Raw genomic sequence first — 27161 nt, 5'->3', positions numbered from 1 at the left:
ATGTTTGAAAGTAGTGATGGGAGACCAGTCTGTAAGTTTGATGGCTGCTCGGAGACCCTGCCAGTCGGCTTGAGTGAAATGCCAGACTCGACGGCGGTGAGGTGGTTCTCTGATAACAGCCAGAGAGATGTCCACTTTAATAAGGACGTGGTCAGAAGAACCAATTGGAGCGAAGGAAGAGCAGCAGATATTGTCAGGGAAATTTGTCAAAATCAGATCCAGAAGAGATGGAGTACCATTGGTTGAGATCCGGGTCGGGAAGTTGACCGATTGAGTCAGTCCCAATGAGTCACAGAAAGCTTTTGCTGATGTCCCATGGCAGGTGAGAGAGGTACCCACACCTAGCCAACTGGCGTGATGACAATTGAAGTCGCCACATAAGAGGAAGAGAGAGTTTGGATGAGAAGATAGAAGATGGTCCATGTTTTCGGAGAGTGAGGTGTAGATGGAGTCATCACTGTTCGATTAGACGGTACAGTACACATATAAACATGAGGTGGGAGTGGAGGGGAAGCCGAAGCCAGAGGTATTCCTGGGGGTGTGGGGGAGTGAGAGCAGTGCAGGGAGAGTGAGGAATAGAGTCTTTGATGAAGAGAGCAACACCTCCACCAGGACGAGGCTCAGGTCTGTCATACCGTAAGAGGGAGTAACCAGGGAGAGATACTTGGGAGTCAGACACGTCTTGGGAGAGGAAAGTTTCTGTTAGTTTCTGTTCTTCTTCTTCTTCTTCTTCTTCTTCTTCTTCTTCTTCTTCTTCTTCTTCTTCTTCTTCTTCTTCTTCTTCTTCTTCTTCTTCTTCTTCTTCTTCTTCTTCTTCTTCTTCTTCTTCTTCTTCTTCTTCTTCTTCTTCTTCTTCTTCTTCTTCTTCTTCTTCTTCTTCTTCTTCTTCTTCTTCTTCTTCTTCTTCTTCTTCTTCTTCTTCTTCTTCTTCTTCTTCTTCTTCTTCTTCTTCTTCTTCTTCTTCTTCTTCTTCTTCTTCCTGTGGCATAGCATCATTGGCTGAGGATGCGTCTGTGCCGCTGATGCAATGTCCTCTGCTGGTTCGGGCAGGAATTTGGAATTTGTTCAGGGTGCTGATGATAGCTCGATCTCCTCCTCTTTGCGAAAGACGCCATGGGATCTAGGGAACCCAAACACAAACTTTTTTTTTAATTTTCTGAAAACCATTCAGAATGATTAGTCATGGTGTAGTTTGAAAGGAAAATTATTTTTCAAGTTTTTTTGCCAATCTCAAAGTGTTTAAAAAAAAAAACAAAAAACAAAGCCATAGAGTCGATTTTCAATTTTGCCAGTCACGTTACATCTTGAAGCCATTTTTATCTGCATGGTGGCTTACGTAGAGAAACAGTGCATATCACGCTCAGATTCTGATATGATTCCACCATCATTGGCAACACTGAAGGTTCTCAGTATGTTGAAACTGATCAGTGGCATTTTGAAGGAATGGTTGGAGACAAGATTTGTAATGGAAATGTTTTTTGGGGAGATTGTGGAGCCGTATTGTTTTGAGCCTTGTGCGAGCAATTCGGAGGAAGAAGGTGGAAGTGGTCATGATGATGAAAACGTTGGTTGCATGTTCACTACAGATTGATAGGTTTTGTTTTTCCGTTCAATTGATGGCTAATAAGGGATTTGCATTCATTGATAAATCGGTTGTACTACTGGAGCAGAAATACCCGTTATCGCCCGACAGCATGGACACCGCCCAGGCACACTCGGGCACGACAGACAAAATGGGAGATGAATGATTTGTCCCACCATTGCAGGCTGGCCAGGTGTCTTGTAAGTTACGGGATCGTCCCATTTCATTCTTTCTGGGAGGCCATTTGTGTCTGTAGTTTTGTCGGATTCGTGCTGTGTTCGTGCTGTACCATGCCGTATTCATGCTATGTTCGTGCTGTGCTGCTGTTTTGTGCCATGTTCATGCAGTGTTGTGCTGTGTCATGCCATGTTCAAGTCCTGCCCCAGTGGAGGGGGGAGTGGTGCTCAGGGGGAGAGGGTGTGCGGTGTAGTTGTGGGTATTGTGGCGTGATGGGGGATTGTGGGGTTGATGGTTGATGGGGGATTGTGGAGGGGGTATGGTTCTGGGGTTGGGGGTTTCATGGGGGAGGAGAGGAGGACCTTGAAAGTTTTTAGCTTCCTCTGTCAAATTCTCTCGGAGGGGTAGATGATGATACATACACAATTTCTCTCTATAAATAGACGGTGGTTCATTTGATTTGTAGAAATTAGTGTTGTTAATTGATAATTATTTTCAGGTGCTCTTGTGGTAACTGCCGGGCAATGGCAACAGGTGTTTTATTCACTGCTCAAATTGTCCGTGTACATGTGCTGGTAGCTGGGTAGAGATGGTGATCCAGTTTGGAGCAACAGCTGTTTCCTCTGCTTAATAGTGGGGATTTGTGCTGTGGTGTTAGGGTTAGGCTTCGTACTGTGTCATGGCGTGATAATCATAAGGTCTAGCGATCTCTGTCGTTTCATGACAGTTCTCTGTAAAATGTTCCGAGCACAAGAGTGAATATTTTGTAGGCCCGTTCCACACGCGGGTATTTCGGATAAATCTCGTCCAATTTCCGGCAAATTTTGGGTCTTTCGGCCATTGGTGCAGCATGAAATCATCTTGGTTTGTATCACTGCAACCACAAAGGTTGCATCGACTCAGCATATTTGTGGAAAATCGAAAATTATTTGCCATTTGAGTTAAACCCAGAGACAGCACGGATATGACAGTCAACTTCCTGATACGACATCATGGCTCTTCTGATGAAGAAGAAGAAGATTCCAACATTGAATTGCAAATTTTCCTTCTTTATAATTCGGAAATTGGAAAAAAAGACACATCACATCTATTTTGTACGGTATCAAGGGATAGATTAGTGTCAAGGGGGTCTGAGCATTTGGGTTCCCCTTTTAGGTCCACCAACAAATGATGGCAGACAGGACACCTGTTTATAACAACCAATCCTCAGGACAGCTCAAACATTGTTGAATCACCCCATCTGTGAAACACTGGGATTACAGTTTATCGCTGGGTCGGGATTCAAACCCAGGCAAGACGGCTTAGTCGTGAGTGTGCATACCTCTCGGCCATCTTGTTGGCCCATTCTGCTCCTTTGTTTGCATGCAGCACAAGGCTGTGGGGTAGCATCATTGGCTGGATGTGTGGCTGTGTGGCTGATGCAGTGCCCTCTGCTGGTTAGGGCAGGAATTTGGAATTTCTAAAACTGCTCATGCACAATAATGAAGCTGTTGGTGGGTGACTCATATCATCAGGGTATGAGGTCAATCTTATTTTGAACACTTTAAACACAACTATTGATCATAAAAACATGCTTTTCATTAACCGTTGAGAATATACAAAGATAGTGAATATATCAGAATATCATGTTCCCCAATAATAATGGTGATAAGGAGCAAGTAGAATACAGTATTCAGAACTAAACAACAGTATTTTGTGATTTTCATATAAATGTGTCGAATGCAACCTGGTGGGGAGAGAGAGAGAGATAGAGATAGAGATAGAGGATCAATTGACAGGCAAGAGTAGTTTGAGGCGTTGTTTGCCAGCAAAATCAATTTTCTCTGACAAAGGCCAAGTCCAGATTATGGATGACATTTGCTTTAACACTTTTACCTGTAGAACTTTCTCATTTTCATTTTCTAAAATCAGCTGACTTTGCTCAATCGCACGGCTCACCTTTTATGTGATGGAGTCTTCTTGACTATAGATACTGTATGTTGCACCATTGACTGCATTTGTAGCAATTTACAACAAACACCATTCTTTGTCCCTCTTGTTTCCTAATATCTCACCTTTCTGAAATCGAGAGCATATGCTTCATCACCCTTTTCATGCTGATTCTGCACAAAAACTTGCTATGCTTACGGAAGGATAGGGTTCTAACCTGGATCTTTTGGGTTATCGAGCAAAGCTTTGTTGAACCAGCCGAGCAACAGAACTCCAATAAAACTGCTCAGTTTTCTGTGTTTTGCTGATGCAAGAGAATTAACCTCATATTGCAAAATTTGGTCAAATTATCACATGTCTGGAGTGATTAATGATTTTAATTGAAGGCTGAGCATAAAATCTCCTGCTGAATATGCAGTTGAGGCACATTTAACGTTATAAACATCTGTCTCCATTATGCAGTTTGAACCCATGTAACGGCAAGCTTCCTAAGTGGGTAATTAGCTCTGCATCGCCTCATTCACAGGATATTGGCACACAATCACTGTTAGCTCGTACGTGCCAGCCACAGCACACACCTGCAGCAGAGCACACCTGCATGACGTGACACTCGCCATTGATAAACAGCACACATGGTGAAGCAGCGGTCATATAATGAAATATGTTCACCACTCAAATACACTGAAAAGCAGCCACACATGATGTATACTAGTCTTATACACAGGATGCAGATGCTACGTCGCAGTCACACGTATCACGAAGCAGTCAGGCACGATGTGTACCGTTCAAACAGCATGAACTGGTCAAACAAGTGCCAGCCAAACATAGCACGTACTAGTCACAAACAACACAAACCGAAATGCAAGCCGAACAGAATGATCCAGGAGCACGCAATTAATGGGTTCAGTCAATCAACAATGCATGCCAATTAACTCATCATAAATTGTGCGTGATGTTTCTTCTTCTTTAACGGGATGATTACTGCCACCTTGTGGGGTCGGCTGGGGGCAATGGTCCTTGCCCAATCCTTTCTGGAACTGGCCTGCCAGGCATGGCATTTGAATGGAAGGAATTTGAAATTTGTTCAGGGTGCCTGCGCTAACTGGCCTACTCTCCAGGAAAGACACAGTCGGATTTTTAACATCCATCAATAATTGTGACAGAACAGACGCCCAGTTTAACATCCATCCGAAGGACGACGCACACATGATGCCTCTTCCTGCACGCAAGACACCAGGATGACAGTTTGTAGCCACGCCGAGATTCGAACGCAGGCTATGTGGCGATCAGACGCGAGTGTGCGTATCTCTAAGCCATCCTGCCAGTCCAGCCCAAGTTGTGCATGATTAAGATGCATTATTTAATTGACACAATGATTACATTAAGTCTTACAGAAAAATGCAGATTCAATGGTAAAACATTCAATGGAAAATGGTAAAACAAGGGTAGCAAGCCGACACGAGTACTACGTAGTACTAAAATTGTAGAGTTGAATAAGAAGACCAAATCATTGTCTGAAGTTGGAGTACTTTGAACAGGATGTTTCAAACAAGTTCTGGATATAACATCGTTCGGAGGCAACCACTCAAGGAAACCTCCCTGGGATCAAACCAGCAGCTCGGCATTGAACCTAATGGCTCTGGCCACTGCTATTAACTGTTCCAGCCACGATAATTCCCTATGATGCTGAGAAACAACATGAACAGAAAGAACAAACCATGAATATTTCAACACAGCAGAACCTCTTCAACGAGCTCGTTTTTTTTTGTGCTATTTTGGTGGAGGAGGCTTTCCATCGTGCAAATACAAGGGTGAGCCCTTTCGCCATCTCAGGTCCAAACATGTGGAATATGACCCAATCATTTCCCCCAAGGAGTACATTATATCATCCATCTAATCCTCATAAGAAATTACCAATGGAGCTTTTTGTTTGAGGTGTGTGCATCTCTCTCTCTCTCTCTCTCTCTCTCTCTCTCTCTCTCTCTCTCTCTCTCTCTCTCTCTCTCTCTCTCTCTCTCTCTCTCTCTCTCTCTCTCTCTCTCTCTCTGTGTCTCTGTGTCTCTGTGTCTCTGTGTCTCTGTGTCTCTGTGTCTCTGTGTCTCTGTGTCTCTGTGTCTCTGTGTCTCTGTGTCTCTGTGTCTCTGTGTCTCTCTGAGCATGAGGATTTTGTGACATTCGATGCGTTTTCCCAATTTACATGACCGCAAGAAGGTTTCCATCTCCTTCCACTTCCTAAAGGTTAATACCTTTCTCCACTTTATATGTTTCTTCCCTCGATCTGCCCGTTCTTCCAGCTATGCATCCATGATTCATTGAAAGCATTCCTTCACTTGAACTTCCTTCAAAGGGGTCATTGGTTGAGTGAACTACCATGTTTATTTTGGCAGCATTGTGTTTGATGCTGAATAAATAGCGGAGTGCGTAATAGGCAAGCATCGGACAATTCTTCGCCGCACAGGCATGGGAACCTCGACAAGCCATAGTGTTTCTGCCGCACTGAAATATTAATGATTTGTTCATTTTGCTCTTGTTGTTTTTCGACATCAGGAGGAATTACCATCACTGCTACATCTAATAGCACAGATAGTAGCCAAATCCATTAGGTTCAATGCCAGCCCGACGGTGAAGTTTGGCCTTCTGTTGTGAAAGACAGGAAGCTTTCTTATTCTCTTTCTCTTGTCCTCTTATTCTTCATCTTATTCTCACTAAGCATCTTGTAATTAAGATTTTATTTTCTTTCAAAGCAACCCGCATGCAGAATATCAAAAAAAAAAAAAATGCACAAGGAGGCAAAGGCCACAGAGCGAGAGGATTATTTTGTTGCAGCAATTTAACCACATTTTCCCTAATGGACTTGGCTCGAAACCATAGGAGCTTGGTCATAAAAGCAGAGAAATGGCAGAAACGTTGCTAACTCTCCAACTTATTCCAAAGGTAAAGATCAGATTGGAATGATTGCAGGTAAACGGTCTCGACAAAAGCTACATGGTGGGTTGCGAGAGCAGAGTGCAATTATCATGATTGGAAGTGTGAAGCCTACAATGACCATTGTTGCAAGTGTAAAGCCTGAAATGCTTTGAATCCTGCCCGACAACGTTTGCTGCTCACAGGCTTCAATCTATATACTGTGGCTCTTACTCCAATAGCTGTGCAAGTCATGGACTCGTACGCGACATAGCCAAAATACGTGGACACCTGCTCGTCCAACATCTCATTCCAAAATCATGGGCATTAATATGTAGTTGGTCCCCCCTCCCTCCCCCCCTTTGCTTCTATAACAGCCTCCAGCCTCCTGGGAAGGTTTTCCACTAGATGTTGGAACATTGCTGCAGGGATTTGCTTCCATTCAGCCACAAGAGCATTAGTGAGGTCGGGCACTGATGTTGGGTGATTATGTCTGGCTCTCAGTCAGCGTTCCAATTCATCCCGAAGGTGTTTGATGGGTTGAGGTAAGGACTCTGTGCAGGCCAGTCAAGTTCTTCAACATCAATCTCGGCAAAGCATTTCTGTATGTGCACGGGGGCATTGCCATGCTGAAACAGAAAAGAGCCTTCCCTAAACTGTTGCCACAAAGTTGGAAGCAAGGAATCATCCCGAATGTCATTGCATGATGTAGCGTTAAGATTCCACTTCGTTAAGAACTAAGTGGCCTCGCTCGAACCATGAAAAACAACCCCAGACCATTATTACTCCTCCAACAAACTTTGCAGTTAGCACTATGCATTTGGACAGGTTCTGTTCTCCTGGCACCTGCCAAACCCAGATTTGTCCATCTGACTGCCAGATGGTGAAGCGTGATTCATCACTCCAGAGAACGCATTTCCACTGCTCCAGAGTCCAATGGCGGTGAGCTTTACATCACTCAAGCAGACGTTTGGCATTGCGCATGGTGATCTTAAGCTTGTGTGTGGCTGCTCGGCCATGCAAACCCATTTGTTGTCTATGTTTGTCTCTGGAGATTACATGGCTGTGTACTTGATTTTGTACACCTGTCAGCAATGGGTGTGGCTGAAATAGCCAAATCCACTAATTACAAGGGGTGTCCGCATACCTTTGGCAATGTAGTGTATATTCGAGGTGAGATAAAAAATTGTATGGTTGGAGTGCTAATTTTCTTGAAGCAAAAACTTGTGCCTGCTTAATTACAAAGGTGCCGATTTTAAAATCCTTCTTTGCGCAATAAAAATAAGTAGGAATGGGAGCTTAATGCAATAGTTTGAACAGGACGTTTATTATTCTAAGACAGCAGGAATCCTTTAGAAAGACACGGAAGGAGCACACAAAATTATATATAGTAATATTTCTCAAAGCAATACAAAAACCTATAAATGTACACAGCAGGAGCACACAGAAAACAACCACCACAGCTACCGCAACAACGGCAACAATATTTACGTGTAATAAAAGATCCTCTTTCAAGTGTTTCACTTCATTTACATCCTCATTGAGATTCACAGATAGACTTGCAATTAAACCTGTCAGCGAAGTGATGGGTAGGCACGCCCCTAGTTCATGTAAAAGTAAAGTAAGTACTCTTTTTAAACTAAACTCATTGTCCTGCATCTAATAGATACTGCACAAGCTTCTCTACAAACCACAGACACTGCCAAAATGCAATAATCTGATCACTTCCCTTATATAGGGGACAATAAATGTTGTTGACAATTTTAATGGTTTTAGTTTTGTTTTTGAAAAGGGCAAACGTTACTCAAATTGTGAATTAGCACAAATGAAGAATGAAATCATTCATACAAATTATATAATGAGAGAAATTTTTTTGTGATAAATGAATCTTTTTTTTTTTTGCAAACGATGAGGAAAGTTCTTATTTCAACTGTTTTTTTATTATTCTTTTTAAAATTTATTTTACCTGATGAGCATATCATCAGTACCTACCATCTGTGGACCAGAGATGAAATTCAAATAACGTTTTACCCACCCAGCAATGAGTGAAGTCAAACTTTCCAAACTGACCAACATGAATATGTATATTGCCACAAAGACCATGCCATTCAGCTGTTGCTTTGGAACTGTGGCCCATTCACTAAACCTAAGAGGGGATTGCTTATCTTTCTTTCTTCCTTTGTTTACTGTGAGTAACATCATTAGCTGGGGATGTGACTGTGCCGCTGATGCAACAACCCGCTGCAGGTTAGGACAGGAATTTGGAATTTGGTTCAGGGTGCCGGTGATAATTCCCCTGCTCTTTGCGACGGATACCATGGGATCTTTAATGTCTACTAACGGATGCTGACAGACGGGACACCCGGTTTAATGTCCATCCAAGGGATGGGCACACACATTGGTGAATTGCCTTGCCTGTAAACCATTGGGATGACAGTTTATAGCTCGGTCGGGCTTGACAGCTTGGAGAAGAGTACATACTTCCTGGCCATCGTGCCAGACCTATATCTTTCTTGGAAAAGACCCACTGAGCTTGAACCCTTGGCCGGGGCCTTTTTTTTACCTTATTGAATAGTTTAGCCATTATGATAATGGTGCCACGTAAAAAGTGGTTCTTTAACTCAGTTTGAAACTGAACTGGTTGTGCAAGAATTCACTTTTGACTGTTGCTCATTTACTTTGCCAGAAATTCCAGGGCTATGAAATTTGCATCGAGCTACTGGCTGCGAGAGTCTGCTCTTTCTTACATTCTGCAATTTTAATTGTTATAATAAATGTTGAAGTGAATGTATGCTGACTTGGCAGTGTCCCTGAATTTTGTATCTTTTGGGGAGGTGGGGGGCTTTACTCCTATCTTTACTTGATACAGCACTGGCTTGCTGAACTACTGAGTTCAGTTCAAGATCATTGAAGTTGAGGAGACTTTAACTAACTCAACAGCTCTTTAACAGCAGTCTCTTTTATCACATATTTACGATGCAGAGCAGTCTACTGTATATTTGCACAAAATGGTGGACATTTTCATCACCCCCCTTCCCTTCAACATCTCTTCCCCTCTCCCCCCCTCCCCATCCTTCCTTCTTCCCCTTCATTTCCTTTCCTTTTTGTCAATCTTCTCTCCTTTCTTGCCGATGTAGATAGTGATTAAGCTCTGGTTGAAAACCAAATGAAATGTGATACTTATAGAATGCCAGCCCTGCTGCAATGCATACACTACATGGCCAAAAGTCTGCGGACACCCCTTCTAATTCGTGGATTTGGCTACTTCAGCCACGCTCATTGCTGATAGGTGTATAAAATCAACCACACAGCCATGCAATCTCCAAAGACAAACATTGGCAGTAGAATGGACCGTACTGAAGAGCTCAGTGACTTTCAATGTGACACCGTCATGGGATGCCACCTTTCCAACAAGTCAGTTCGCCAAATTTCTGCCCTGCTAGAGCTGCCCCGGTCAATGGGGAAACGTCGAGGAGCAACATCAGCTCAGCTGCGAAGTGATAGGCCACACAAGCTCACTGAACAGGAGCGCTGAAGAGCGTAGCATGGAAAAATCGTCTGTAGGCGGTTGCAACACTCACAACTGAGTTCCAAACTGACTCTGGAAGCAGTGTCAGCACAAGCACTGTTCATCGAGAGCTTCAGGAAATGGGTTTCCAGTCTGAGCAGCTGAAAACAAGCCTAAGATCACCTTGTACAATGCCAAGCGTCAGCTGCAATGGTGTAAAGCTCACCGCCATTGGACTCTGGAGCAGTGGAAATGCGTTCTCTAGAGTGATGAATCACGCTTCATCATCTGGCAGTCCGACGGACTAATCAAGGTTTAGCAGATGCCAGGAGAACGGTACCTGCCCAAATTCATAGTGCCAACTGTAAAGTTTGGTGGAGGAGGAATAATGGGGCTGTTTTTCATGGGTCAGGCTCGGCCCCTATGTTCCAGTGAAGGGAAATCTTAACACCACAGCATACAATGACATTCTTGACGATTCTGTGCTTCCAACTTTGTGGCAACAATTTGGGGAAGGCCCTTTCCTGTTTCAGCATGACAATGACTCCATGAACAAACCAAGGTTCATACAGAAATGGTTTGTCGAGATTGGTGTGGAAGAACTTGACTGGCCTGCACAGAGCCCTGACCTCAACCCCATCAGACTTTGGGATGAATTGAAATGTCGACTGCGAGCCAGAACTAATTGCGCAACATCAGTGCCCGACCTCACTAATGCTCTTGTGGCTGAATGGAAGAAAATCCTGCAGCAATGTCGCAACATCTCGTGAAAAGCATTCCCAGAAGAGCAGAGGCTATTATAGCAGCGAAGGGGGGGGGGGGGGAGACCAACTCCATAATATCGCCCATGATTTTGGAATGAGATGTTGGACGAGCAGGTGTCCACATATTTTCGGCCATGTAGTGTAGTTCAGGTGAGGTATTGGCACCACGTGGTGTTCGTCAGTTAGTCAATAAGTATGTGAACACTCAGATCTTCTCCGAAACTAAATGCACAATTTTGATGAAACTTGACCACAACTTTCATCACCAGTGATACACAAAAGTTTGTTCATGGCACCAAAACAATCAGGGTCTCTGGGGTCTACGAGGGGTCAAAGTGGGTCCAGGTTTGACCTCATAAAAATATATATTTGCTTTCTTCCCCAAAACTATACACACAATTTCATTGAAACCGACCACAACCTTCATCACCCTTGATGCTAAAACTAATAGTACAATTTTCACCAAACTTTGTCGAACTTCTGAGGTCCCAAGGCCTCCTGATATCTTGCAAATCCAATAAAAATGTGCATATGAAGTTGGTCAATTTAAAGGCTAAATGTCATGAAGATTCCAGGATCGGTAGTAATATGGCTGTCAGGTCAGGTCACATTAGATCTGTGACTTGCTATAGGTACCATGTAAACCTGTACTTACCTGTTTCATGGTTGGGTTGTCGGCAACGAAAGCGTCTCCCCCACCAAGTTTCTTGGTGAGGAGGGTGTATGATATGGACACCCAGCAGAATTAAAAGTTAAACCTGTCAAAGGGCAGAGGAGCTCCTTGTGAGCCAATGGACATCCATAGCGATTGCCCAACTATGTCTGCAGATGTCCTCCTGCAGTTGGGTTACTTTATATGAGGAGGTTGGTGGTAGGATTTTAATTCCAGCCACCGTAAAACACTTCATTCCACAAAACATACCAAAAGCAAAAATAAATGTGAAAAACCACTCCGTGGGAGGTGTATAAAATCCCGTGCAGCTGCCCTTCGCAGAGCAGCTCACCGGATAACGAGATTGGGGCAAATCCTTCAGGACCTCAATCTTTGATGATAGGAGGAAAATCACAGTGTAATATTCCAGGGTCAGATTGTGGTAGTGTGCGTCGGGGCGGTGCTGAGGTGTCGTCCACCAGATGGTGGTCTCCTTGGGTTAACCTGAGGTGGGCCATTTTGGTGGGTGTCTGGAATGTCCAATCCCGAAGAATGCATGATCACCTGTCTCTGTTATCATCTGAGCTCAAGTGTTTGGAGATCGGTATTGCAGCACTCTCTGAGGTTCAGAGAACGGATTGCAGCGAGATCATGGTGGATGGTTACACCTCCTATTTATCTGGTCACTCTGATGTTTACCATGTCCAAGGAGTTGCTGTAGCTGTGTCCAACAAGCTGACTCCAATGATAATTGAGGTAACACCGGTCAATGAGTGTATTATGAGACGAACGATTCGTCACTCCTCTGGTGTCTCATCCCTGGTCTCTGTATTTGTATTTGCTCCGACTGAGGCGAGTGCTCTAACCATGAAGGACGCATTCCATGCCATGCTCGAGTCTGTGGTTGATCACTGCTCCAGGCAAGATACTCTTCTAGTCTTGGGGGATTTCATTGCATCAATTGGAACTGATAGGGATGGTTATGAGACGTGTGTTGGTTCCCATGGGTCTGGAACTGTGAACCAGAATAGCACCAAGTTCCTTGACTTTGCAAGAACTCATGGACTTAGGGTGGCTGGTTCATGGTTTTAGCACCCACAGACTCATCGCTGGACTTGGTATTCCCACACTGGTGGTGGAGCAAAGGAGATTGACCATGTGCTTGTTGATTATCGCTGGAGAATAATCCAGAACTGCAGGGTCTACCAGAGTGCTCAGTTCCTCAACACTGACAACAGGCTTGTTGTAGCAACTCTGAAGTTGCAGCTTAAATCCAGGAGAATGGTACCATCCCAGCCTCGGCTGGATATTGGCAAACTCAAGGACAAAAGGGTACCTGAGACGTTTGCGAACAGGCTGAGTGGAGATTTGGTGGATCCTGAAGAGTTGTGGAATGCCTTCAAGACCACCAAACTTGATATTGCTGGTGGAAGTCTTAGAATATCACCGTTGGGTGAAGAAGAATTATGTCTCTCAAGGGACACTGGACACCATTGACCAGAGTCACAGGGCCAGGCTGAATGGCAGAGCTGAGCTGTTCAGGGAGCTGAGGCAAAAAACTGTACCTGCGCTAAGGGTGGACAAGGAGGCCTATGGGCGAGGAATCTGTGAGAGGGTAGAGCATCACCTGTGGTCAAGTGATTCTCGTCCTGCTTACAGGGGTATTAGCGCATTGCGTTCGTCCAAGCCCATCCCTCAGTGTACTGCAGTTGGAGCAGGGGGTGGTGAGCTCTTGACAGAGGAGTCCGAAGTGAAGGCCCGCTGGGCCGGATACATTAAGCGGCTGCACCAACTAGATCCAACAGCTGTTGAGTTGGATATCAGGGTGTGTTACTATCCCTATTGCTCACCCTCAAATCAACTGTGGTCCAGCTTCATTTGTGGAAACAGAGACTGCGGTGAACCGGTTGAAATGAGGTAAAGCTCCTGATATCTGTGGCATCCATGCTGAATTTCTCAAGGCTGGTGGAAATCCTGTACTCCTGTCATTGCATACAGTTCTGTGCTCTGTCTGGAACACAGGCATCATCCCAACTGACTGGAAGAGAGGCATTGTTGTCATTCTCTGGAAAGGCAAGGGTGATCGCCAAGACTGCAACAACTACAGAGCTGCTCTCAGTGCTGGGCAAGTTCTTTGCTCGGATGATTCTTGATAGGGTTTGCCACCATCTGCTTGAGCACCAGTGTCCAGAGCAGTCAGGCTTTACACCAAAGAGGTCAACGATTGACCATATCCTTGCTTTTCTGGTCCTCACCGAACGCAGACGAGAGTTTCGGTTGGGGCTGCTTGTAAACTATGTTTATTTCTTTCAAGCGTTTGATCCAATGAATCGGGATGCCTTCTGGAGAATTATTGGTCTTCGTGGGGTGCCACCAAAACTCATCGATCTGATGTCTGAACTATCTGCTGGTATTGAGAGTGCTGTGAGATGTGGTGACACCATCTCTGACTTATTTCCAGTTGTTACTGTAGTTGACCAGGGGTGTGTACTGGCCCCGATACTTTTCAGCACTTGTATGGACTCGATTCTGGGGAGGATGTCAGAGAGATCAAGCTGCAGTGCATCGTTTGGGAATGTCAAGATCCCTGACCTTGATTTCGCAGATGATGCAGTCATCTTTGCGGAGACTTTAGATATCCTTTTAGGGGCGCTCGAGGTGCTGAATGAGGAGTCAGAGCCATTGGGATTATGGGTTTCCTGGGTCAAAACTAATATCCAGGCTTTAAATTACATATTGGATGCTACTATCCTGTCTGTATCTGTTTGTGGTGAGGATGTTGAGGTCATGGAGAGATTCATTTACCTTGACGGTGATATTCACGTCTCTGCTGGCTGTGGGCCAGAGGGCAACAGATGTCTGGGTCAGGCCAGGGGAGTCATAGATTCACTGGACCATGGGGTGTGGTGTTGCCGGTACCTGTGCGGGAGGACGAATGTCTGAGTTTTCATGTCCTTTGTGCTCCCAGTCTTGTTCTATGGATGTGAGACTTGGACTCTGACCAGGGATCTGAGATGGAGACTTCGTTCCTTTGGTACAAGGCCTCTTCGGAGAATCCTTGGCTATCGCTAGTCGGACTTTATGTCCAACGAGCGTTTGCTGAGAGATTCAAATGAGATTTGTTACCTGCATAATCCGTGATTGTCAGCTGCGGCTGTACAGACATGTGGCTCATTTTCCTGACGCTGATCCTGCTCACCAGATTCTCTCAGCGAGGGAGCCTCGTGAGTGGAGAAGGCCAATGGGCCGACCACGTACCTCGTGGTTGCAGCAGGTTGATCGGCATCTCAAGGAGATGGGGATGGACCAGGCATCTGCCTGGGGGATAGCCAGACGGAGGCCCTTGGAGTATCGGCGGAAAGTGGATGCAGCGACGCGCTGCTCCGGCACATGCTCCCATACCTGACCTGACCCGATTGCTACTTTTGACTGTTTTTTTCAAAGAGTATTCACCTGATTTAGATCTATCTTGGTGGGAATCATCTGCATTGTGCTTTCACAAGTTTGTTTCAACCATCGGCTAATTTACATATTTTGTGCGTCATCCACATCTTCTTGTGTTTCTCTGGTTCTCCCAAGTGATCCCAGGGGTGTTGCCCCGATTTTTATTCTTCCACGACAGCAGGAACGTCTTCGAATGAAGTGTGACACTCGGACGGACGGAAGCTTCTCCTTTTACTTTTAGTAGTGGACTACTGTCAGGTGCGTTTGGAGACAGTCGGTACAATTCAATATCTAATGGGATTTTTACCTGGAGTGACAGCCAACTGAGACAAACGTTCATATGGCAATGTCAAGATGTAATATTTTAAAATGACATCATTTGTATTGTAGAAAACTCAGTGGCTCATCACATTTGATGGTTGTTAGCATCGAGTCATTTAAACCTCACGGCTTGCTCGAGTCCTGCACTATATTCCATGTCCACACCAGACTGTCAACAGTCCAGTCAGAGAATTATAAGTATAGTTCAAACAATACAGAGTTTCGTGACCGACTTGACATTATATGAGGGGTGATTGATGGCGAGGGTATTGCGTTTGGGTCCGTGTCTGTCTGTTTTGTTTGCTTGTTTGTTTGTCCACATAGAACTTTCATGTTTTTCTCCGCAACACTTGTCTGATTTCTCCGCAATACTTGTCGAAATTTTCACCATAGGTGCGACTACTAAAGTGGAATGTTTTAATCATAATTATGATGTCATAGGTTACGTGGTGTGGCAGCCATGTTGGAAAAACCGGAAAAATTTGGAACTCTGTTGCTCTGAAACCGCACGAAGGAAAAAATTGAAACTTGGAACATAGCAAGTATTCCTCATGGAGAAGAAGTTAGGTTCTTTTTGATGACATAATAGGTGCCTTCATTATGACGTCATAATTGCATGTGTAGAACGCCACATATGATCATTATGAAAATTATTGAGGGTCATTTAGAGATAAAATGGTCCACAGAAAAACAATTTGATGATGGCATTGGTCACGTGATTCAGCAGTCATATTGTTTTAAAAAACAAAAAAAACTTTCAAAAGTCTTCTTCTCTGAAGTGGCAGAACAGATCGAGGTGAAACTTTCAAGGTATGATCGCCTATCCATGAGGAACAAAAGGTTCACACACATATGATGTCAAAGGTCACATGGTTTAGCAGCCATATTGGATTTACCCTTAAGCCTATAAAAATCTTCTTCTCCAGATGCCAACACAGATTGAGGGGAAACCACACAAATGTTCCCCATGCCATGGGTGTGTAAGATTTGTTCAGGAATAATTCATAGGTCACATGATTTGGCATCCATTATTGGATTGAAGAAAAACATTAAATTATGTTTTCTCTGGAACTGCTTAATCAATCAAAGGTTATTATGATTGGCCGTGCTTGGCCATCTTGCACCCTGCTCGTGCCTGTTCTCATCATCTCCCCTCCCTCTCACCGCTCCCTCTCAAAGCTTCCCTCTCACAGCTCCCTCTCAAAGCAACCTTCACACTCTCCCCCCACCAAGCTTCCCTCTCACCTCTTTCAAAAACTCTCCTCTCACCCTTCTCCCTCAACTCTGCCCTCTCACCCTTTTCCCTCAAATCTCCGCGATCACTGCCCCGTCGCAAAGTTGCCCCCCCTCACATCCACAAAGCTGCCTCCTTCCCCTCTCCCTCTCTCTCTTCCATCTCATCCCTCCACCTTCTCAAATTTTCAACTTCCCTCTGCCCTCTCTCTTAGTACTCCCCACTATACCTCAACCCATCACCACCGAGCCTTTTCTCCTCCTCATCCGGTCCTCTCCCATCACTCTTCTGCAATCCCCCACACTCTTTCAACAACTCTCCCAACCTCCCCATCCCCCCTCCTCCCTCGTCCTACCCTCCTCCTCCCCCCTCCCCTGGATCCAAAGATTCCTCTCCTCCCTATTCTTTAACATTGTAGACCTCAAACATCCTCAAACATAAACTGCTCAAACCTTGACAGATCTTTCCATGCAGGTTGCCACTGACAAACCAGACATAATCTGCTTAACAGAAACTCTCCTCCTTCAAGACGTCTCTGACTCCCGAGTATCTCTTCCTGGTTAATCCCTCCTCCGGTATGATAGGCCTGAGCCTTGTCCTGGCGGTGGAGTTGCTTTGTCCATCAACGACTCGATTCCTCACTCTTCCACAAAGAGGTTTGAGACCTCAGTTTCTTCCACAAAGCTTGGAACAAGTATGTGTCTAACCTCAGGAGAGCCAGAAAACAACATCTTTCCAATCTCAAGTCAGAACTCTCAAACCTGTCTCCCTCCTTGAAATCCTGGTGGTGTCTAAGTCTTTTTCTTCTGTATGTTCCCACTCCATCCCCTCCCTTCCCTCAAATGGTTGCACAGCTGACACTGCACGTGAACAGGTTGAATGCCTAAACTCCATGTTTGCTTCTAAATCTTGTGTCCCAAACCCATCGCTTTCTGCACCCACATTACCCAGTCATACCCAGCTGATCCTGGACTCTGTGTCCTTTTCTCCTGACAAGGTAGAGAGCTTGCTCTCAAACCTCGACTCAGATTCTGCAACCGGTCCAGATGGCATCAGCCCACGTGTCCTAAAAACCTGCTCCTCTGCTCTTGCTCACCCTCTCTCTGATCTATTCACCCTCTCATTTGCTCAAAGTCATCTGCCATCTGCTTCGAAATCAGCAAGCATTACCGCCCTGCATACAAAATGTGCAAAAACAGATCCCTGCAACTACAGACCAATCAGTCTCCAAATCATCAGCAAGGTTAAGGAATCCATGATTGCTTCAGACATTAAATCCTTCCTCTTCTGCAATGGCCTGATTTCCAATCATCAGTTTGTATTCAGACCAGGTCACTCTACCCTCAATATGCTGCTTCTGCTCTCCCAACAATGGATGGAGGTACTCAATGCCAGACATGAAATCAGAGCCATCTCCCTTGACATATCACTTGTCTTCGATACAATCTGGCACCCCGCCTGCACACAAAACTCTGTTCCTATGATGTCCAAGGACATCTCCACTCATGACTCGTAGACTTACTCTCCTGTCACAGCCAACGTGTGGCCCTTACTGGAGTTCTTTCATCCCCTCTTCCGGTCCAGGCTGCAGTTCCTTGAGACAGTGTTCTGGGCCCTGTTCTTTTTCTGATTTTCATCAATGATCTCTCCGACTCTCTGGAAAATCCTCTTTATCTCTTTGCTAAAGACTCTACCCTCTGCCGTACCATCTGTCATCCCTCAGCCCAGCAAGCAGCAGCCTCTGCACTCCCTGCAGATCTGGATAAAATCACAAGCTTGTCATACACATGGAACATGTCTTTCAATCCTGACAATTGTCACACTCTCACTATGTCTCTCCGAAAGCACTGTCCGGAATCCCCCCTCCCCCCGCTCCATCTACTCTCTCAACAATCCTCTTGAAGAAGTCCTTTCATTCAAGGTTCGAGGTCTCACTTATGCTTGGTATTGGCGTCATGGTTAGAGTGGTTGGCTTGGGATCCTACGATCCTGAGTTCAAATCCTGCTTCGCTGTTGAATTGATACCAGGTGGGGTTGACTCAGCCTGTCATCCTTCTGAGTTCAGCAAAATGAGAACCAGCTTGCTGGTATTCTGTGCCGGAGCGGCGACCCATCCAGGAATGTGTCAAATCTCCAAGGAGACTGCTTTGGCAGCGTCAACGCTCTTCACGGAGTATGGTCCCGATGGATGGATGGGTCTTACTGTCTGCCATGATATTTCCTGGGAAAGCCACAATTCCAAGCTGGCCTCCAAAGCCAGTCGCCAACTGGACATCCTTCATCATGCAAAGTCCTTTCTTGGCACACCTGAGCTCTTGACCACAGACAAAGCTTTCATCCGTAGCCTGATGGACTATGGCTCTCCCCTCTGGGCTGGTGCTCCCGCTGTACACTTTCTCGGCTTCACGCTGCAGAAACCAAGGCATTTAGGATCATTGGTTTCTCCCGTGACGAGGCTGAGTCTTTACGTCTCTCACTCTCTCAACACAGGCAGGTCGGTGGTCTTTCTGTGTTCTACTGTCTCCTCTCCGGCCTTGCCCCCTCTGCTCTGTCTGAGATATGTCCCCTCCATATTTCCACAGGGCGCTCAAGGTCCACCATCAACCCACTTCTGGTAAAACTACCAAAATCAAGAATCACTGTTCACCTTCACTCTTTCCTCATTTTCCCCACCTTTGAAACAAACTCCCACATTCTCTTCAATCCCACTCTTCCCTCCAGGTTTTAAAAACAGCTATTCACCACCATCTCTTATCTTTCCCCATCCCATCCCATCCAAAACCACGATCTATTCTACCCCCCGCTAATCCACCCCAAACCCACCTCCTTCAAATTTCCTGCTTTCCTTCCTCAAAGTCCCTGTCGTGTAAGAACCTGAAGGTTCCTGTCGTGTCCATCTTGTTCACCTTGTGTACCCCGTCCCACCCCTCTCCCTTCCACAGATCTCCTCATGTCTCTGTTACCCACTGTTTTGTCCTTCCCTCTCCTATCCCTCTTGTCCCCTGCTCCCCTTGTCGTACATTATGTGTGTTCACTCTTATACAAGCCTCGACATTGTATACAAACATAAGCAAAATAAATAAATAATCAATCGATGTGGAACTTCACATTTATGATCTCATAGTGATGGGGAATGCACGTTTTATATTTCAATTTGATCAGACGCATCGTCTGGCAGCCAGAACTATTTAATTTTTTGATTTGGGTTCTTTTTCTTTCTTACTTTTTTTTTCTTTCGAATCAGGTTCACTTGGCTGTGCCTGTATGACTATGAGTTTGAGGGTAGAGAAGTAGCAGCTGAAATGTGAATCCTATCCAGGTTCCTCCTGATGACATCATCATTGCTTTTTTGCTTGTTTGGCTTCCTTCTGATTACTCCAATGCAGGACTGTACCTATTTGGTCTTCCATTTGATTTGCATTGAATTTATTTTAATCCCATCCTTCATTTAATTGAAGAATGAATAATAATAATAATAATAATAATAATAATAATAATAATAAAAAAGACGTCATGGGTCAGGGTCAGGTGTCCAAATCAAAGCGGGGTTGCATCAAAGCGAGACGTCTTGGTAGCCGGTCATCACTGCCAGCAGTTACAAAGTGGCAGTTCTAATTATGTTTCATTAATTATGTAACACACCAGTACACAAACACCACCTAAAATACACCACACAAAAGAAGTCCTGGTGAGGGTCTGCAATCTCTGATTGCTCTTTTTCTTGTTTCCAGATGTATTGTGGGAGGGCAGGGGGTGATATTGGGGGGGGGGGGGGTCACTAAATTTAGGAAATAAAAAATTCAGAACAGGAAGAGAAGGGATGTCGATTTGAGAGAAAAAAGGGGGATGTGGTTGGAGTGGGGATAAAAGGGAAAGAGTTTGCGATGAAATAAGAGTTAATGGAGGGGAGTGTAGGCCCTTGTGTGGGGTATAAAAGGGGAGGTGAGTAGCGATTCCTCAATATTTGCAGATGCAATAGTTAAAAACCCCCAAATAACATCTATGTGAATGTTATTACATCTCTATCTCAAACCCTTACGTCCATGGAGACAACAAAGTGGACAGACATTGGTTGAGAGGAAAACGTAAAAGGTTAGTATAGAATTACAAGCGTGATCTCATCATCAGGGGTCGTCAATATATTGTACAGTATTACATTATCCACAGGCAGGGAGTTGTTGTTGTTGTTGTTTCGTATGTACTCTGTGGCTGCTGGTTCCATCATTTTCTGGAAGTGCAGCTGTGCCACTGATGCAGTGCCCCTGTTACTAGTACACTAGTACTCATTTTGCCAACCTCGGAAGGATGACAGGCTGATTCAACCCACCTGGTGTTATTTCAATAGGGGTGACAGGGGATCAAACTCAATACCTTGAGATGTTAAGCCAACACCAGGCTTAAACAGGGGGTAAAACAGTGTCATACAGGGCTCGGTGGGAGTTTAAGCCTGTATTACATAATCTCTTCAAACATTATATATTTTTGAATACCTTGTGTACACGTATGTATACCTTGTATGCTCGTATGAGAGCTAACATACAACGCACAGCAGGGGGAGGGGGGCATGAGACAAGAGGGGTGGGTGTGGGAAGGACAAAAAAGTGGAAACAGAGATATTAGATCTGTGGAAGGGAGAGGGATGGGGTGGGGATCATGGGGTACACAAGATGGACATTACAGGGACTTTCAGGAAGGAAAGCAGGGAATTTGAAGGTGGGCTTGGGGTGGATTAGCAGGGGTAGAAAAGATCGAGTATTTGGATGGGGGACGATAAGAGGTGGTGGTGAACAGCTGTTTAGAAGGCCTAGAGGAGGGAAGAATGAGAAAGAATAGAGTGAGGGAGTTTATTCCAAAGGTGGGGAAAGAGAGGCATGAAAGAGTGAAGGTGAGCAATGATTCGTGATTTTGGTAGTTTTACCAGAAGGGGGTTGTTGGCAGACCTTGAGCGCCCTGTGGAAATATGGTGGTGACAAATCACAGACAGAGCAAGGGGGGGTGACCGGAGAGGAGACGGTAGACGACAGAAAGACCACCGACTCAGCCTCATCGCGGGAGATGCCAATGATCGAAATGCCTTGGTTTCTACAGCGTGAAGCTGAGAAAGGTGAGAGGCAGGAGTACCAGCCCAGAGTGGAAAGCAGTCGTCCATCAGGCTGCGCACGAAAGCTTTGTATGTGGTCAGGTGCTCAGGTGGGCCGAGGAAGGACTTTGCATGATGGAGGATTCCCAGTCAGCGACTGGCTTTGGAGGCCAGGTTGGAAATGTAGCTTTCCCAGGAAAGATCATGGCAGATAGTGAGACCCAGAAGTTTGAAAGAAAGGACTTCTTCCTGAGGATTGTTGAGAAAGCAGATGGGCGGGGGGGGGGGGGGTTCCAAACGGTCCTTTCGGAGAGACATGGTGAGAGTGTGAGATTTGTCCAGATTGAAAGACATGTTCCAAGTGTTGGACCAGTTTGTGATTTATCCTGATCTGCAGTGTGCGAAGAAGCTTCTGCTTGCCGGTCTGAGGGATGACAGATGGTACGGCAGAAGGTGGAGTCATCAGCAAAGAGATATAGAGGATTTTCCAGAGAGTCGGAGAGATCAGAGATGAAAACCAGAAAAAAGAACAGGGCCCAGAACGCTACCTTGAGGAACTCCAGCCTGGACAGGAAGAGGGGATGAAAGAACTCCATTTAGGGCCACACGGTGACTGCAACAGGAGAGGAAGTCTGTGAGCCATGAGTGGAGATGGCCTTGGATGCCATAGGAAGAGAGTTTGTTGAGCAGGGCAGGGTGCCAGACCGTGTTTTCAAACTTACTTTTTTTCTGTACTTTCCGAGGAAACGAAAGCAAGTGGTTTTGGCATCAACACTTCCCTTTTTAGCTCGCCTGTTCGAAGAACAGAGAGCTATAGCGATATAATACCCCCGACGTGAGCGTCAGCGTGAAAATGTTAAAGTTTTTGGTGCAAGTTATTTAGAAGCTTGCCATTCATTTAATGTGTACTAGGATGCAGGTATTTGGCATGGAGGTTCCATTGGGGTATACTATTGGTGTCGTGAAGTTGAAATTAACAAATTATTTTAATTATTTTTTAAATTTCAACCTAAGATGGTGTCAAAGCCACCCAATGCTCTCCTGTTTATACTGGATGCTTGCCATTCATTTAATATGTGGACTAGTTTATTGGTTACAATATACAAATATATATATTGCTTTAAAATTGTTTGGATCAGACTTCGCTGCAATGCTTTATAAAAAATATTATTAGACTAGTCTTTTAAAAACGATAAATGTATAAACAGGCGAGCATTGGGTGGCTTTGACACCAATTCTGGTTATTCCTGCTCTGAGGTGTGAGCTTTGGCCGATATTCTTGCTTCGCTAACACATTGTTACCCCGTTTTTAATTATGTTAACAAAAGCTTTTCCATATTAATAACACCATTTATTGTCCATGGTGGATATTCTAGCCTTACAGGGTGTTACACGGGGGAGGGGGGGATATTTGACCTATCATTTACTTTACAGTGTTGCAGGTGGGAGGGGGGATATTTGGCCTATCATTAGCTTGACAGAGTGTTGCGGGGGGGGGGGAGGGGGAACATTTGGCTTATCATTGGCTTTACAGTGTTGCAGGGGGGAGGGGGGATATTTGGCTTATCATTAGCTTTGCAGGGGGGAGGGGGTGTCTAAAATTGCTGAATATGCATTGTGTAGTTTATGGCCAAAGATTTATTATACTTGAGGTCCTTCACCACCCACACTACAGACAACACCTGGCACATTCAGCATTATATATTTTTGGTCCTTTAAAGGAAGGCTTCGTGATTGAAATTTTGAAGACAACTATATGCCATAAATGGATGGATGCTGTTTGCAAGTGCCTGTGTAATGGCAGTAAATCTTTATACAGTGACATCTTATTATATAAAAAGGATGGTGACTGGGGAAATGAGCACATGCTCATGAAAATGACATACTGTACACATCTCTGAGAAATGTTCCTTTTCTTGTTGGACTTGTTTGGTGTCTCCATCTGAATGCTTTACTCATTATACAGGGAGCACAATTTTTCAATCTCACAAACTGTGTCATATACAAACCAGGAACTCTGTGGTCTCATGGATGTGTCTGCCACACACCACAAACCAGGAACATCAGGCTGTGGTATTGTCCCCTTTAGGGTCGTACTGCAGCCTCATAGCCACAAGAACAATGGTATTCTCTATGTGAAGTGGCCAGCTCTTTCAGGGAGGGGTACCACCTAAGACATGTATTTGTGGCATATTGGCAAGGAACAGACACACACACACACACACACACACACACACACACACACACACACACACACACACACACACACACACACACACACACACACACACACGTTGGCCAGGCCTCCTTGGCTAATGGGGCTTCACTGCAGCAGTCCTACCTACCCTGTAAGGGCCTTATCCATTCAAAACAGTCTTGATTTGCTCATTGGCTCATGATGTCCTTGCAATGAATATGAAAGTGCAGTGGAATTTCCATGTCCTGCATGTGGTTTGTGTCATTGATAAGATGAAGGAAAGAAAAACAATAAACGATCGTTCAGATAACCTGCTACCTTCATGCACTCTGATTGGCAATGGAAGAGCTTGTGAGCAAAAGTGGGGTAACTTGGATCAGAGAGGGATGAGGGGCCGAGTGTCATGGTACCTGGGGTGAGTTGACAAAGGGTGATGACAAGTGAAGTTTATCTCTATATTCCGTCGAAGTACTGTCCTCCGAGGTCATATGCAAGTCCAGATTGAGGTTGTAAATCTCAGGATAGATTTTTTTTTTTTTGATCAATTTCAATTTTCTTCAAAAATTTCAATAAAGTTTTTGGTTGGCTTATTCAATCAAGATTGTTATCTGAACACTTGTGTCATTTATTTATTTATTTATTTATTTATTTATTTATTTATTCATAGGCAGCTGTGGCTGCTTGGCTGCATCATTTTCCAGGGCATGGCTGTGCCGCTGATGCAGTACCCCTGTGCTGGTGGTGTTGGCTTCGCGGTTAGGGTGGCTGGCTTGGGATTTTATGGTCCTGAGTACAGGCTCGTTATCTGCTGAAATAACACCAGGTGGGGTTGATTCAAGGTGTCATCCTTCCGAGGTCGGCGAAATGAGTTCCAGTGTACTGGTGTAAGGGCACAGCATCAGCGGCAAAGTCACGCCCCAACCAAATGGCAGCCACCTGGCAGCCAAACCTGCCATTCGCAATAAGAAGTTCCCTTGTTACCAGTAAGCTGGTACTACTCATTTTGCTGACCACAGAAGGACAACAGACTGAGTCAATGCACTTGCTGTGAAAGCAACAGCACGACAGGGACTCGAACTCAAGGCCCTCTAAAATTATTAAGCCAGCCACCTTACCGTTAATCCAACACCAGGCACTTGTGCCATGATGTGCTGGTTTACCTCAACACTCAAATCCCTCAGTCCGTGTGACTTCTTCATTGTGCCGAGCTGTTATTATCCTTTCCATTCATGGAAGAGCAAGAAGTTAACCGAATGCACTTACTTATCAGCAACTGGTTTTGAGATCAAACGAGATTTGCCGCCATGCCTTGAAAGGCATTGCCACTGACGGCACCACCATAGCCACCATTTCGGCTTGACCCTTTCAAAACAGGAGAGGAGAGGGGGGTATATATTCTTCATTTTAGATGCCGATCTCAAAGGAACTCTTCCCTGTTAACAGCTGACATACTGCACACATCTCTGAGAAACGTTCCTTTTCTTGGAGGCCATCCTGTGTTGTTCATTCGTGACATCAAAACTCAAAAGTCATTTATTAATTTCGGAAATCTGACGCTCGAAAAATATCACAACTGGAGCACCTTTCAATGTAAGTACAGCGCAGTTGTCTCAAGACTTGAAGTAGGGACGAGTACACGTCCTGTGGTTTATGTGGTTGCCACAAAACAGACCGTGTTGGATTTCCTGCCTGTGCTGGTGCTAATTGGCTGAGAGGGCACCTTAATTGACGGGTTGGATCATAATGTGAAAGTCACTGTTTAATGATTCAGGTCTGTGGTTTCTCAGTTGATGAGAGAGCCAGTGTGAATGTGGAGTTTCGCCATGATCATTTTGTAAGGGGCCATCTATTCGTTTTACTGCATGAGCACGTGGTTGGGGTCATGGGTGGGAAGGTGCGTAACAGATGAAATGAAAATGAGGAAAGAGGAGCAAGAGGGATGGTGGGAAAGAGTAGGGGAGGGCCGAACGAATGGGAGAGTGAATTGAGGTTGTGAGGGATCGGAATAGGGGAAGGGAAGGGGCATGTATGGGGAATACTGGGATGGGAGATTTCGGTTTGGAACGTGGGAGGGAGCGGGCTGGGAACAAAGCTTGTGTACGTAATTAAGAGATGCCCCCTGGCTAGCTTTGAATCATTGGTGTGGTTGCTATTAAGCTTCTTTCTGGTTACGGTTTTGGTTTGAATGTTTCTCCATCCTGTGTTGTTCATGCGTGCTTACCTGCAGATACACGAGTTGATTCTGCTGCAGGTAAAGGTGTTGCAGCTGACGGAGACCAGCGAACACACCGTCGGGGAGCTCTCGAAGGCCACACCGGTACAGGTGCAGCGTGTGTAGGTTTTCGAGTCCACGGAACATGTCCGCTACAAGCCAATGCAGGTGACGGTTGTTACCCAGATCGAGCTCTTCAAGGTGCGTGAACCCCGAGAAGGCTCCGGCCTGAATGACGCTGATGTTGTTGGAGAATAGCAACAGCACAGAGACGCTTGTATGAAGTGAGCTGCGTCGTGGTACGGCGGTAATGCGGTTGTTTTGCAGGAGGACGCGCTTGCTCTCACTTGGCAGTTCCGCCGGGATGGACTCGAACCCCCTGGACTGGCAGTTGACCGTTAATGGGGATAAGTAGCAGCTGCATTCTTCGGGACAGGCCTGGCTCTCTAGGGCTCTGAGCCAGAGCAGCAAAAGCAGCCAGAAGCCTGTGAAATATTTAACAAGATGTTTGCAACTAGAGCATTAATGGCACAGTTCCAAAGAGTGCATTATCACGACATGCAGCATTTATAACTTCATTAGTAAGACTTAGTGACTAGGTCGGGTCCATATCATCCATTATATATTGATATCATTTGCAAAGCTGAGATAAAAAAACAAGAAAAAAACCTTTAAAGTAGGTCAGCAACTGCAACAGAGAGCTCGTGCATGAGAGTAGCCATAAATTATATGGAACATATGTGCTTACACATCTCATGGAGCAATTCATATCACTTGCAAAGCTCATAAAAATGGTGCAGACAAAAACAGAATTTACAAAAAGACCCAAATCAACGTGGATTGTGTAATAAGCTCAGGTAGCTACAGTTATATGGATTTACAAAACCTTAAATGTACAGTCGGTCAAGTTACCTCTTCCGCAGCCATGACAATCAAAAAACTATGATGAAACCGTTTTCACTAGATTTTTTCAGCTATCAAGTTATGGTGGGCATTATAGTTTAGAGGCATTGTGGTTTTGCTATCGAGCCTGGGTTTAAATCTCGTCCCAGCTATAACCTGTCATGCTGATGTTTCGCACACAGGGTGAGACGTCAATGTTGCGCCACCTTCCATTGGAAGGACATTTAAGCCAGAGGACCAGTCTGCCAGCACTG

General features: G+C 45.1%; 1 protein-coding gene across 1 annotated transcript in view; it reads right to left on the bottom strand.

Moving 5' to 3' along the window:
- The window catches only part of LOC147028996 (reticulon-4 receptor-like 2), a 57003-nt gene that overhangs the window by 28065 nt on the left and 1777 nt on the right, over nucleotides 1–27161 (bottom strand). The window contains exon 2 of the mRNA XM_085879901.1: nucleotides 26014–26489. Coding sequence (XP_085736027.1) covers nucleotides 26014–26489 — 476 coding nt within the window. The remainder of the gene's footprint in view (nucleotides 1–26013; nucleotides 26490–27161) is intronic.

Source organism: Eptatretus burgeri, chromosome 4 (assembly GCF_056783735.1).
Source record: "Eptatretus burgeri isolate ZD-2024b chromosome 4, Ebu_testis_v1, whole genome shotgun sequence".
NCBI classification, from domain to species: Eukaryota; Metazoa; Chordata; class Myxini; order Myxiniformes; family Myxinidae; genus Eptatretus; species Eptatretus burgeri.
This window is presented reverse-complemented; position numbering and strand designations above follow the sequence as displayed.